The sequence below is a fragment of the Maniola hyperantus genome, chromosome 2 (genome assembly GCF_902806685.2).
Source record: "Maniola hyperantus chromosome 2, iAphHyp1.2, whole genome shotgun sequence".
NCBI lineage: Eukaryota > Metazoa > Arthropoda > Insecta > Lepidoptera > Nymphalidae > Maniola > Maniola hyperantus.
In genome coordinates, this window is record NC_048537.1 from 16,561,081 (window position 1) to 16,575,030 (window position 13,950).

General features: G+C 37.8%; 1 protein-coding gene across 1 annotated transcript; it reads right to left on the reverse strand.

Moving 5' to 3' along the window:
- Positions 1-231: 231 nt before the first annotated feature.
- LOC117988035 (insulin-like growth factor-binding protein complex acid labile subunit) lies at positions 232-12,480 on the reverse strand. The gene is made up of 3 exons (XM_034975132.2): positions 12,358-12,480; positions 4,074-4,511; positions 232-2,806 (listed from the first exon to the last, which is right to left on the reverse strand). The coding sequence occupies exons 2-3, from the start codon at positions 4,460-4,462 to the stop codon at positions 946-948; spliced, it is 2,250 nt and encodes a 749-aa protein (XP_034831023.1). The 5' UTR covers positions 4,463-4,511; positions 12,358-12,480; the 3' UTR covers positions 232-945.
- Positions 12,481-13,950: the final 1,470 nt, after the last annotated feature.

Consider the following 13,950-nt stretch of genomic DNA (forward strand, 5'->3'; position numbering starts at 1 on the left):
GTTTCTTTTCAAAACGGAGAAATTCAATTTTGGTTGGAATTTCGCATTTTAGTCTATTCGGTATAACGCTTTTAGAAAAAAATCAGGAGGTAATTCTTTTTACAGCAAAGCACTTGCATAGTTCCGTTTCGCTAGCCCAAACATGTTCTTTTATAAAGTGCTTTATGTAGTTAGTAGGCACCTACTGGGTTTAATAGTTATTAAATTCGTTAAAATGAATAAAACACATAATTTTAATACAAAATTTATTATTTCATTAAATACTGTAAGGTAAAATTAGGATAGCATTCATTGCATATCCTAATTTAATTTTCAATCTTTTTGTGATATGCTGAAGCGTATCACAAAAAGATAAATTAAATAAACTACGTAACGATTTTTGTTTATTAACTTGACTAGTAAAATACATAAATATCTACATTTAACTCACTATTTCAGCTTCACATTAAATTTCTAGAGAGAATTAGGTACCTATCTACTTACTAAATTTGTAGACACCTGATTTACGATAGTAATAATACGTTTATAACTTAATATTATTTTACGTTATATCAAATAGATCAGCAGAATTGCCGAGATATTTAAAAGTTCTTGTGTACAAAACTTTTAAAAACAACATAACTAAATTAAAAAGAAATGCGTAAAAACAATACCTAGGTACTCACAGTATTCACATAGGCACATCTAAGGCATACCTATTTAAAAATCACGCTAGTGTTTATTGAATCCTTCTCTAAATAGATCTACTACTTAAAATAATCAACGAATTTACAAAAAAATAATGCCTAAATATTTTTATAATGATAAATTATTTAATTTTAATATTAAAACCGACACTTATAAACAGACAATCGAAAGAGATTTCCCGATGATTGTCCTCGTAGAATTACAATTACAACAGCTATTACAATTTACAACTTGGTTACTTTGTTCTCAAACTTTTTATTATCTCTGCTTCCTGTGACTTTCTGTATTAATTTCCGAAATGAATTGTTTCTTTCGGAGCAATCTGAATGTCATTATAACCGTAGTTATGCCGAAAGCTAAAGCTATGATAGCCATTATAAACGCTGCCGAGGGCGCAAAATCGGAATTCGTTTTGTGGAATAAATCCGCGATTAGGGCTACTGGCCTTAATATTTTAACCACCGGCTCACACCCTGACTCCCTCACATATTTGGCCCACGTCCTGTTCGCGTATGTCAACTCTCTAGGCTTCACAAAAGGTCTTCGACCCGGAACACTTTTGGTAGATGTCAGAGTCATGTTTCGAAGTTGAGCTTCATTGTAACGGCAGTAAAGGTTCTTTTTCTTCTTATTTCCCTTCACTACGATATCTTTCTCAGCACTCTTGGCTCCGGTGAGAACGTCCAAATCACCTTTGATCATGTTCGCCCAGTCCCACATTTCAGCGATCTTGCAGTCGCATATGAATGGATTGCCGATTAAGTTAATCGAATGCAGTTTTGGATTATTGACGAAGAACTCCGGATCTATTGTCGTCAAATTGTTGTTGCTCAAATTGATCTTTTCCAGTTGTTGTAGTATTTCCAAGAACGCTAAACTTCCATCTCCAGATTTTAATTGATTGCCAGCCAAATTTAATTCAGTCAAATTTTCGGTGTTCTTAAATGAGTCCGGATTAAGCGATGTAATATTACAATTGCCTAAGTCCAGCACAGTCATTTGAGATAACTGTTTTGGGAATAAAGGACCAGCTGAAGGAATCACAAGGGGATTCCCACCGAGCCTAATTTCTCTTAAGTCAGTGTATGTTAGATTCTTGAAAAAGGCATTCGCATTAAGTGGTCGCTTTAGGCCACAGAATTCTAATTCCAAAGTTGTCAGTTGTGTAAGGTTTCCAAAAAGACCAGCTTCCAAGGATAGAAGATCGTTACCCGAGAGCACTAATCTCTTCAGCGATGACATATGTGCAAATGTGTCTGGTCCTACGTAAGATAGATTACTGTAGCCCATGTTGAGATACTCTATTTTTTCAAGAGGAGCAAGCAATTTTGTAAACACGTTCACTAAAGGATTGTGTGAAATATCTAATTCGAGAAGGTTTTCGAAAACATTGAAACTATCCGGTAAATTACGTAGACCGCAATTACTCAGGAATAGCCTTTCTAGCTTCGGAAGTGGCGCTAAAGCTTCTTCTAAATCCGGCGCAAATAAGGGGTTTCCGGACAAGTATAGACTCTTTAATCTCGAAGAATTCGCAAATGCATCACCTGCAATTGGACCTTGAATTTTACAGTTTGATAAATCTAGTAATTCCAAATGATTGACGCTGTTGCCTAACGTTGCAGCGACATCCATGTCACGTAATTCGTTTTCGGCTAGAATGAGCGTAACAAGATTTGTGCAATTCGAAAATGTGTCCTCAGAAAGTGACACTAGGCCAGATTTTCTCAAATTGAGATATTCGAGCCTGGTTAGTGTGCCTAATACTTCGGGCCAGTTTGAATTCATTAAATAATTTCCGGCAAGTTCCAAGTTTTTCAAGTTCACTAGAGCAGAAAAAAGATTTTCTGGGACTGTAGACAGCTTGCAGTCGTTAAGTTTCAAAGTTTCGAGACTGGTCAACGTATCAAAGACTCCGCTTTCCAGGGCTCTGAGCGGATTATTTGATAGGTCTAAAGTTGTCAATGATGTGACGTTTTCAAAGAACTGATGATTAATGGTCGATATGTGGCAGTTGCTGATATCCAGGAATTGTAGCGTGCCGGACACGAGGAACGGTCCTTCGACGACATCGAGTGGGTTATCTTGAAGTTCCACGTTTAGTAGTCCATGTGAGTCCCTGAAATGAGAAGAAATCGTTATGAAAACAGTAGTCTCAAATTGCCTAAACGACGAATTCAAAAGCAAAATCTATATCGCCGAATCGTGCGCATAAACTGTGTACCTTGTCTAAGCGGTCGCGGTAATTCAATTTGCATTCTTTAGCGGACCATTATCTAATATTGGCATCGCGCGCCGCAATTGTCACTTGTCGGCATCAAGTCTGAAGCAATTGCTTCAATTTCGTCGTCACAGCCATTGATGTCGGAGGAATCTACCTACTCTGTGGTCTCAGCTATTGTATGAGCGACAGAACCGGCGAACAATGCAACGTGGGAAAAAACCACAATCAACGTTCAATAGAAAAATCTTCTATTAACCTGACCTTTTACCTAACCTCAAATGTATATCGATTAAACAAAGCGGTCAAGTGCGAGTCGGACTTGCACACGATGGGTTCCGTACCATTTTGATTTTTTTTTTGTTATAGCGGAAATAGAAATACACAGCATCATCATGATGAACCCATTACCGGCCCACTACTGAGCACGGGTCTCCTCTCAGAGTAGAAATACACACTGAAAATTTCAACTCTACCTATTACGGTACATGAGATAAAGCTCGCTGACAGACAGACAGACAGATGGACGGACAGTGGACAGCGGAGGCTTACTAATAGACGCAAGTACTTAGAAAGTAACTACCTAATCTAAAAGCGGCTAATCATTGAATCAATAGTTTCTAGGTTTAAATATATTACCTAGAAATAAAACTACGGAAATCCAATTAGGCTGGTAACCGTTGAATCTAAGTATAGGTTCTAAACACTAAGTACCTATACCTAGGAATGAAACTACGGAAATCCAATTAGGCAAGCTAAACGAAAACTTTCCACACACCGGTATCTCTACATAGTATAAAATAAAGTTCCCGCTGTCTGTATGTATGAACGCGTAGATCTTTGAAACTACGCAACGGATTTCAATGCGGTTTTCACCAATAGATAGAGTGATTCAAGAGGAAGGTTTATAGGTATAGTTTGATATCGGTTTTTGTTAATTTGTTGAATTATGACGATATTTGAACAAAATGTCAGAAGGAATCAAGCTTCCATCGAAAATTAACAAATATTCCGCGCAGCAAAACGTAAAAATATTAGTATGGAAGTGACACTACATAAGTATCTACATTGCCACCCATGCGAAGCCGGGGCGGGTCGCTAGTAAACATAAACATACAATGAAAGTAAAGATAGGTAGGAAGGGAAACTAATCGATACTACTTACAAGAATGCTTCCGGATCGACATAGCTTATATTGTTGCTGGACAGGTCCACATCAATCAAGTACTCCAGCCCCCGGAAGGCGTCCCTCTCCACCCTCGTCAGTCTATTGTTCGCTATTTGCAACCGCCTCATCTTTATATCACTCGGGAAAGGCTGGAGGCTCGTTATGTTGTTGCCATTCAAATCCAGAACGTATACGCTGAGACTGAGCTCGTCATAGGGCACTACGGTCAGGTTGCTCTCTGAACAATCTGTCACCCAGTTGATGCGGAAATAGTGGCAGTCGCACTCATCGGGGCATTCGAGCTCGAAGTTGTCTCCGTTGAATCCGTAGCAGGAGTGGGATGCGAAAAGGCAGAGGACTAGTGCAGTAAGGCGCGCCATTTTCATGTGTCGGTGAACTCTTCAATTCACTGCCTCGCCCATCTCTGAATTATATCTGGAAAATCGGAATTTTTATATGAGAACCTGACTCGCAAAGTACGGTACTTCCCGTTGACCTAGAATCATGAGATTTGGCAGGAAGGTAGGTCTTATAGCTGACATAAGGGGAAAAATCTGAAAACCTTGAATTGGTGGTTCCATCACAAGAAACAAATTAAAATGTGTTCATGAACAAATATTGCTATTTTCAACTTTCAAACTAAGATTACTGTACCAAATGGGGTATCATATGAAAGGGCTTTACTTGTACATTCTAAAACATATTTTTATGCATCATAATTTTTGAATTATCATGCAAAATGTTGAAAAAATACGACTGTAGTACGGAACCTTCGTTGCACGAGCCTGACTTGCACTTGGCTGGTTTTTATTTCTTTCTCCTTGCATTACTTACGCTAATTAGGTAGGATGAAAATTTTACCCGCGAGCTAGGAGTCATTGCCCGTGAGTTGTATGCATATTTGGCAAAATAAATTCAATTTTGCTACGCTCAGCGATTTTATATGTATACCTATGACTATGGGTGCCAAGTAGTAGATACTGTAAATCCTCGACGATGGCATTAGGCATAGCTGTTAATAGATATGATAACGTACACAAAATTCATTACTTTGTTGACGACAACAGTTTCACGACCGTCATATGTTTGTTGTTTGTTGTTTGTCCTTGTATGCCAGCTGTTTACACTTTACATTACATTATACAATTTGCAGAGCGCTAGATCTAGTGCTGCAGCGCGATTTAAAAAGAGCACACTCATTACACTAAACTAGCTAGCAAAGCTAGTTATTTTAACTTCCTTTCATTGTAGTAGTAGTGGTAGTGACCGTCGCGTCGTCCAAACCTCATCTTTCGAAGAGCGTTTAACGAATAACAATCTCTAAACTAAACTAAATTAACAGGACTAAATCTAGTGCTATCCTTTTCCGCAAGCAACATTTGTCATTTTAGTTTAGTTTAGAGCACAGAGATTTTGTGTACCTACAAGAGAATCAGACACATTTTGGTCCTCTAAAGAAGTTTAATTTAGAGTCCAAATTAAACTTTAATTTAAAAGAATGTAGACACCTACCTAGCGGTGTATATAGAGCGGAACAAGAGTGAAATAGTGATAAGTACCTTCGTCTGTAGAAATTATTGTGAAGTAAGTACCTACAGGTAGGTAAGGTAGGTATACTTAATGGTCTTTTTAATTACAATTTTATCAAGGCACGGTAAAAAACACTCAAAATTCTTTTATTTGTGCCGACCTATAAAACAACAAAAGTGGTCTACAACGAAATAGAATAAAAACGTCTCACAATAACATTACGCGCAATCCGACAGAATGGCGGGACAATGCAGTAATGGCCGACGTCCGCTGGCGCTGACCGCCGCGGCCGTTTCCCGCCAGAATTTTCCAGAAACTTCCATATTAAAGTTGATTAGTATAATGACATTTACTAAATTATACCAATAATAAAACGTAAAAATTTGCTCTACAAATTGATAAAATATATGAGGACTAAATAATAAATAATAATAACAGGTAGGTAGGTAGTTACTTATTGTGCTTTCAAAACGTATGGAAGATTAGCGTCATTCAGGTTTCTACTAGCGCCATCTAATATTTTAAAAGTATTATCTACTACTCACTATTTAAAAGCTGTTCAGGACCAACGAAAATATGAATGGATTGTGTGAAAGACGATATTATGCGTGTAAGTATATGGCGCTATATGGATAATGCGTTGAGGGATGACGGAAGCAAGTGGAAGAAGAAGAAAATGTATGTTGTGTCGACTCAACATAGCGTGGGATAAGGACCGGAAGACCAGAAGATTCATACGCGAGAGTTCTCCATAATGTTCTCAAAGATGTGTGAAGTCTGCCAATCCGCACTGGCAGCGGGGTGAACTATGGCATAAACCCTTTTTATTCTGAGGGTGAAATCTATAGAGCGAACTCTGACTTTGCTTAGACTTAAGACAGTGTTAAAACGAGACAGCTATATCTCTCACATAAAATCTGTCTCGTTTTAACATAGTCAAAATGCGCTCTATAGATCTCAGCCTGAGAGGAGACCTATGCTCGGTAGTGACTATGGGTTGATCATGATGATGATAATGACAATAATTTTGCATTGAAACTGAAACTTGTCCACTTTATTAGGGCTCCACTATTATCAATATTGCTCCCAAATTGTTTATTCAGGATTAGGAGGAACGATAACTAAGCGTCGTCGTCGTCGCAATGATCGATGAGTGTTTTTAGTTGCTGCCTATTATGCTTTTGACGAAATTATATTTTCTAAAAAATGATATGAAATGTGCACATTTGTTTCATACCCTGTAGATCGGTTCGAAAGTTAAACATCCCGGACAGTATTATTACTGTCCAGAAAAGTAATGGAATTTCTTTTCTGCACAGTAGGTATTACTACAGCGTTCAGAAAAGTTACTATGATAAGTTTGAATTTGGAATAATCTTTCTTCGATAGGATAAGGAGGTGTGAGGGGTGCACGCGATCAACGTGATATTTTGCATCAACATCATCAGCCTGCGGACGTCCACTGTTGGACCTAGGCCTTCCCTAAAGAGCGCCACCACTCCCGGTCCTCAGTCTTCCTCATCCAGACACTTCCCGCCAGCCTCTTTATATCATCTTGCTGGAGGGCGTCCCAGACTACGCTTGCTTATACGCGGTCTCCACTCAAGGACTTTCCGGCTCCAAGCCATCGCCTCTACGACAGGCATGCCCTGCCTTCTTTCATCCCGTAAAATCAAAGAGTTCCCACGGGCTTTTAAAAACCTACATCTTTTGAATTTGTGCAGTAGTCCACGCGGACGAAGTCGCGAGCATAAGCTAGTCTAATATCTATCTGCAACGGAAATGACCTGACCCGCAGATGAGGGAAGGCAAGCCCACAACAATGACTCGTTACTTGTATTTTAATGATGGCTTTACATGATTCAATTCAAGTTAATCGCCAGTGAATCATTATAATTTTTACATTCAATCGCTATGTGCATCATTACCTACGTCGCGATGCGAGTATCACGTTGCATTCACATATTTAGCCTCAATAGCTCAACGGTTAAATGTGCGGACTGAAATCCGAAAGGTCGCCGGTTCAAACCCTACCCGTTGCACTATTGTCGTACCTACTCCTAGCACAAGCTTCACGCTTAATAATTGGCTAGTATTCTTTAAAAAATACTTACATATAAAATGAACAAAAAAAAAACCGGTCAAGGCGAATCGGACTCGCGCACACGAAGGGTTCCGTAGGTCCGTTCCGTGGTACATCTTACAAAAAATAACACTTTCTAACCGACTTCCAAAAATGAGATGGTTTTCAATCCGGCTGGTCTATCGCTGGCTTTGGAAGTCGGTTTTTAATATTTTTTTTTGTTTTTAAATTTTCATGGCAGCCATTTTAATTTTTTACTACTTATATTATGTCGTTATGACGCCAATAAAAATACATAATATATTGTGTGAAAATTTCAAATCTACTTATTACGGTTCATGAGATACAGTCCGCTGATATATACAGACCGACGGAAGGACGGTCAACGGAGGCTTAGTAAAGGGTCCCGTTAGCAACCTTCGGGTACGGAACCCTAAAAAAATGTGTAGGCCTACCTAAATAAAAAAATATAAATAAAAAATAATAAAACGTTTTCCTTCTCCTAAGTCATTACAAATGTGCATGCACGCTGCACATTCTGACATTCTTACAGTGTCCACAGCTTAGCAATCGTACAGTTGATCAGCTAGATACAGAGCGAACACTAACATAATATGGCAGTGCCATCATTGACCCGCGTTTCGTATCAATTTACTAGTTAGCTTGAGAGCGAAGATTGCGCGTAAGTTGCGTGGACACAGAACTATAATTTTATGTCTCTTCTATAGGTGTGACATTGGACGATAGGTTTTGCTTCTTAGTGAATAATGCGTAGTCTATCCATACTAATATTAGTGAGTCTGTCTGTGTTTTATTTCACCCTCACCACCTGGGTGTCTGGTGCACTTCGACCGTCCGCTGTGCCAGATACTTCTTTCCACGCACATGCAAACTGTGGAACCAACTCCCATCGGCGGTGTTCCCGCTAGATTACAACATGGGGTTATTAAAGGGGCGGACCAACAGATTCCTAAAAGGCCGGCTACGCATCAGCGATTCCTCTGGTGCTGCAAATGTTCATGGGCGGCGGTAATCACTTAACATCAGGTGACCCGCCAGCTCGTTTGAAAACCTTTTCATAGCCCATCCACTTACCGAGTTAGGGCGTTTGTGCACTCATCCTTGAAATCACGGATTCGGCCACTTCGAAGAATCACGGATACGAACTGAATACGGATGAGTGCACAAGCGCCCTTAGACGAAGAGATATGGCATCCCCGAAACGGACATAATATTATGCTATTTTTTATTCCAGAAAATCAAAGAGTTCCCACGAGATTTTTGAAAAATATAATCCACGCAAACGAAGTCACAGGTAATGATCTAGTACTCTATATTCAATAGTACGTCGTCAAAGGCGTAGCTCAACTGTACGATTGCTAAACTGTGATCCATATAAGGCGCGTATGTATTTTTAGCCTTGTCCTAAGGCTCCACTGCACAGGTTTGTTACAATAAGATGAACTCTGCTGTGTTTTCTACTAACTGGTTAGTGGTTACAATAGCTTTATACAGATACTAGTTAATCCTGTTTGTTACCTATCTTACGTATCTAAGCATAATATTACATTTTTAGGGTTCCGTACCTCAAAAGGAAAAAATGAACTCTTATAGGATCATTTTGTCTGTCTGTCAAGAAATCTATAGGGTGCTTCCCGTTGACCTTTAATCATGAAATTTGGCAGCAAGGTAGGTCTATCATGGTAGGCACGAGGGGGAAAATCCGAAAACCGTGAATTTGTTGTTACATCATAAGAAAAAAATTAAAAAGTGTTCATGAACAAATAATAATTTGCATTTTCAATTTTCAAAGTAAGTAGGTACCTAAGTAAGATTACTATGCCAAGTGGGGTATCATATGAGAGGGCTTTACTTTTTCATTCTCAAACAGGTTTTTATTTATTTTTAGACATACAGTGGAAACTCGATTAACCGGACTAATTATTGTTGTCGTTACGGATTCGGATAATCGAAAATCCGGATAATCGAATGTATGTATGAAGAAAAGCGGGTTTTGTGCATAGGTATTAGGTATGTACTATGTAGGTAGTTCACTATAATAGTAGGTAGGTACTTATTTTCAATTTTCAAAGTAAGATAACTATGCCAAGTGGGATATCATATGAAAGGGCTTTGCCTGTACATTCTAAAACAGATTTTTATGCATAATAGTTTTTGATTTATCGTGCAAAATGTCGATAAAATACGATTGTAGTACGGAAAACTCAGTGCGCGAGTCTGACTGGCACTTAGCCGGTTTTGTTTACCGTGGCCGTAGACCGTAGTGGCCTAGTGGTTCGAGCACGTGAATTCTTATCAAGGTTCAAAGTCAAATCATTTATACATTTATCATTTATACATTTTTTTAAAGTTTCATTTGATTAATCTATCAGTAACATATAATTAAAGAACAGATTTTTCACTTATTTTTATTATTTTATTTTTAGTTTAATTTTAAGTAGGTACATAATACTAATAACCAGGACTTCCCTCGTTTGGGCCCGAACAGAATACCAGCGCTGTGGTTATAATTTTTTTTAATTTTTTTTTTTAATTTTACAATATATCGTGTATCCACAACATTCAGCTGAGTTCGGGCCTTTTCGTTGGCACGACACATTGTAGACACTAGGTCCTATTTGTTGGATTAGCTTTTTGTAAATTTTTGTGTTTATCGTGTGTTGGATCAACCAATAAATGTATTTCTATTCTATTCTTTCTATTCTACATCATTTAGACATTTCACCGCGATTAATAGCCTCATCTGGTGACAGAAGGGCTGGTTCATTTTTTGCGCAACGGATCAGCCTGGCTGTCCAGCGCGGAAATGCAGCCAGTATTCTTGGCACCATTCCACGCGGGCATGATTTGTATAGTAATTAGATGAGGCTATCTTTAAGTTTTATTGTAATATTTTCAATTAAAAAAAAAAACATTTATTCAGATTGGGTATTATTTATTTAAGTACCTACACTTTCTGGTGGTCAATTGTTGAATTTGCAATAGGTACAATATTAATTCGAGGGTTCCAAACGAACTCCGCCGGGTATTCTGTTTTATTGTCACCACTTTACAAAACCATCAAAGCTGCTTGGCAACTCATTCCCAAGCTTTCTCATCATTTAAATAACATGCGTTAATCTTAAAACTACTAAAAATATATTTAATTCAAATTTTCCATTTCATATATACCTCTACCTACTTAGTTTGTTTACTTCACCGGACGGCAGTCTGCAATATAGGTAGGCTAGGTAGTCACAGTCAGGTACCTACCGTGTAGAGACATTTTATATTCAGCGCATAATACCTATGCTTTATACCTATAGTTACCTACCTATTATTATAATGTATAGTCACGAGCAAAAAATTGTAACAATAATATTATTATTGAAACTCGTAGACGTACGTATAGTACGCGACAGATCAAGATGGCAATCAGGGTATAAGGCGGGGGACGCCCCGCACACCCAGTGCGTCATCCGCGCTATCCCGCACTGGGTCAACGCGGGGGCTGTGCGGGTGTGCAGGGCGTCCCCACCCCGATTGCCATCTCGACCTGTCGCGTACTATGTATATCATAAGAAAACAGGTCAAGTGCGAGTCAACCTTGCACACGAAGGGTTCCGTATCACCGTACAAGATTGAGTAGGAACTCTTTTTTTTAATTTACATAGCGGCTATTTTGATTTTTTTATATATTATGTTGTTATAACGGTAAGTAATAGAAACACATAGGTACTGAAAATTTCAACTCTCTATCCATTTGCTACGGTTAATAAGTCACAGCCCGCTAAGAGACAGACAGACGGATGAACAGCGGACGCTTAGTACAATGGGGTCCCGTTGGCACCTTTCGGGTATAGAACCCCAAAAAACGGTTCTTTCTAATATGTTTGCAATTTGCATTCAATTAGGTACATTCTGAACGAAGCAGGCGTTTTGAGAGATGCATGAAAACCTTCGCTTGGATTCTCATTGTAAAAAACGTTTCTGCAAATAACGAATCTTGAATCTTGAAGGTGCCTTTCAATCCCAACTTTTAAATCGATAGATTTAACATTCACAGAAAGTAATACGCATTACGCAGAGATGTTGTGGATGTCACACATTACTAGAGGCGCGAAGTGCGAACGTCATAAAATCAGGCGTAAAAAAACCCACCCACCTTAATTACAAAGCTCGAAAGTCGAAACTATATTTTTTAAATATTAAACTTGATAAATTAAGTTACTATACTATTGTTTTTTACTCAAGTAAGTTGTTGACAGAGTAAAGCGTCCAACGTCATTTTATTGAATGACTAACTAAAAACACCAGTAGGTAGGTACCTACCCTCCAGCTCATTATACATACCTACATAATAATATTATCTAATATCTACCTTGTACCGGTCAGGTTAAGGCCATTTAGCGCCTCTTACTGCCTCTAATATAATAATGACAACTCGGCATTAAAGTAAGCCTAACTATTCTATTCTAAGCAGTTGAAAAGAATTATTGAAAATTATACGCATAAACAAATACGATGCATTGAATGGTTTTCTGTACGGAAGCACAATATTTGAATTTGGAATTCGCGAACGCTTTCGATGCCTAAAAATGCCTACCTATTGTTATTTGTTCCCGATTCTTCCGCGCCGGTGGCCATATAAATAAAGTATGTACTTACATGAGATCTCTGTGTAGAATCGACGCGGCGACGCGGACGTGTAGGTCCCTTGCACGAAGTCTCCGTACTGGACTAATGAGGCTGTAGTGATGCAACATGTGCTTACTGCTTGTTGTCGATAGAACGTAAACCTTTTTATTTGTTCCTACTTAATAATAATTATTATACTAACGTTACATTAAATAAGTAACTATCCTATACCTCAATAACACCTTATCCAGATCATGAGTTTGTGTGTTAGTGTTCTTTATAAAAGGTGGGAACAAATAAAATCATATGTATTGGTTGGTTCTTGTTATCAAGATCGATATAATGTAAAGACTACTCATCCCTATTTGAGTAGTTTGAGCCCTGGGATAGGATCTAGGAGCCCACGGATTATCCGTAGAAATTCCCTACTAAGTATAATAATATTATTGTGATTAATGGAAAGGGCTTAAGACCTTGCGAAATGAGCAATACGACGAATACGACATACATTTACTCTTTGAATACGACGGCAGAGACTTGTCGTAGCGTAGAGCCCATAAGCGCATTTAACAAAATAAGAAATAAGAATAGCAATATTGCATGATCAAACTATTGCGTACAATATTGTAATAGGCGTCGAAGTATATAGGTATTTTTTTTAAAACACCATTAATGAAAAAAGTAAAAACACTTTTTTATCTATGGTACTAGGTATGGTATGTCCCGTAGATTGAGTTAAAAAATTTTACAAAAAAAAATAAAAACCGACTTCGTTACATAAACACTAAAAATTGAAAAATAATTTAATTTATTACCGAATATATTATGTATACAAGAGTTAATATAGTTCCATAATAATACTTTTTGGTGCCGGTGCCAATTAGCTTTAGCTGCGCGAATCGTCTAGACTTCATATTTTTATGGGACTCCACAATGGCACCTCATTGGCACCGACCCCAAAAAATATTATTATGGAACTATATTAACTCTTGTATACATAATATATTCGGTAATAAATTAAATTATTTTTCAATTTTTAGTGTTTATGTAACGAAGTCGGTTTTTATTTTTTTTGTAAAAAAATTTTATTTCACAATTTTTAGTGGCCCCATGAAATTATGCTATGACTGGTTAAAAATCTACTGTTTACTAAGCTATTACACTGATCGCGAGCAATTTACTCTTATCCGTTGAGGAGTTCCAGTATCTATCTTCGAAGATGTTCATCAGATCTTCACCAAATTGAAATGGGACCAACTTTGAAGTATACCCTTTCAAACAAAAAAAGAATTTTCGAAATCGGTCCAGGCGTTTTTGAGTAATCGGGGAACATACATAAAAAAAAAAAAAAAAGATTCCGACGAATTGAGAACCTCCTTCTTTTTTGAAGTCGGTTAAAAAGCTAGATTAAAGTACTATGTAACCGCGTATGAGATAGCGATAGCACGACGTAACGATGAATAAAACGACAATTATTACCATTGTTTAGTAGTCAATATTTGTATTAACCGATCAACAATATTTATATTAAACGTTTTTTTATGTGAAAACAAGTGAATAACTAATGAGGAATACAATGACGCCACGAATTCTCAAAGTTTGTTTTGCAACTAAAGTTGTATT

What these genes read in the sequence shown, in the direction of transcription:
- LOC117988035 (XM_034975132.2), bottom strand. Translation starts at nt 4,462, where the DNA reads ATGAAAATGGCGCGCCTTACTGCACTAGTCCTCTGCCTTTTCGCATCC. An exon ending in GTCGATCCGGAAGCATTCTT is followed by an intron (nt 2,807 to 4,073) that starts GTAAGTAGTATC and finishes TTCTCATTTCAG; the next exon opens with GGACTCACATGGACTACTAA.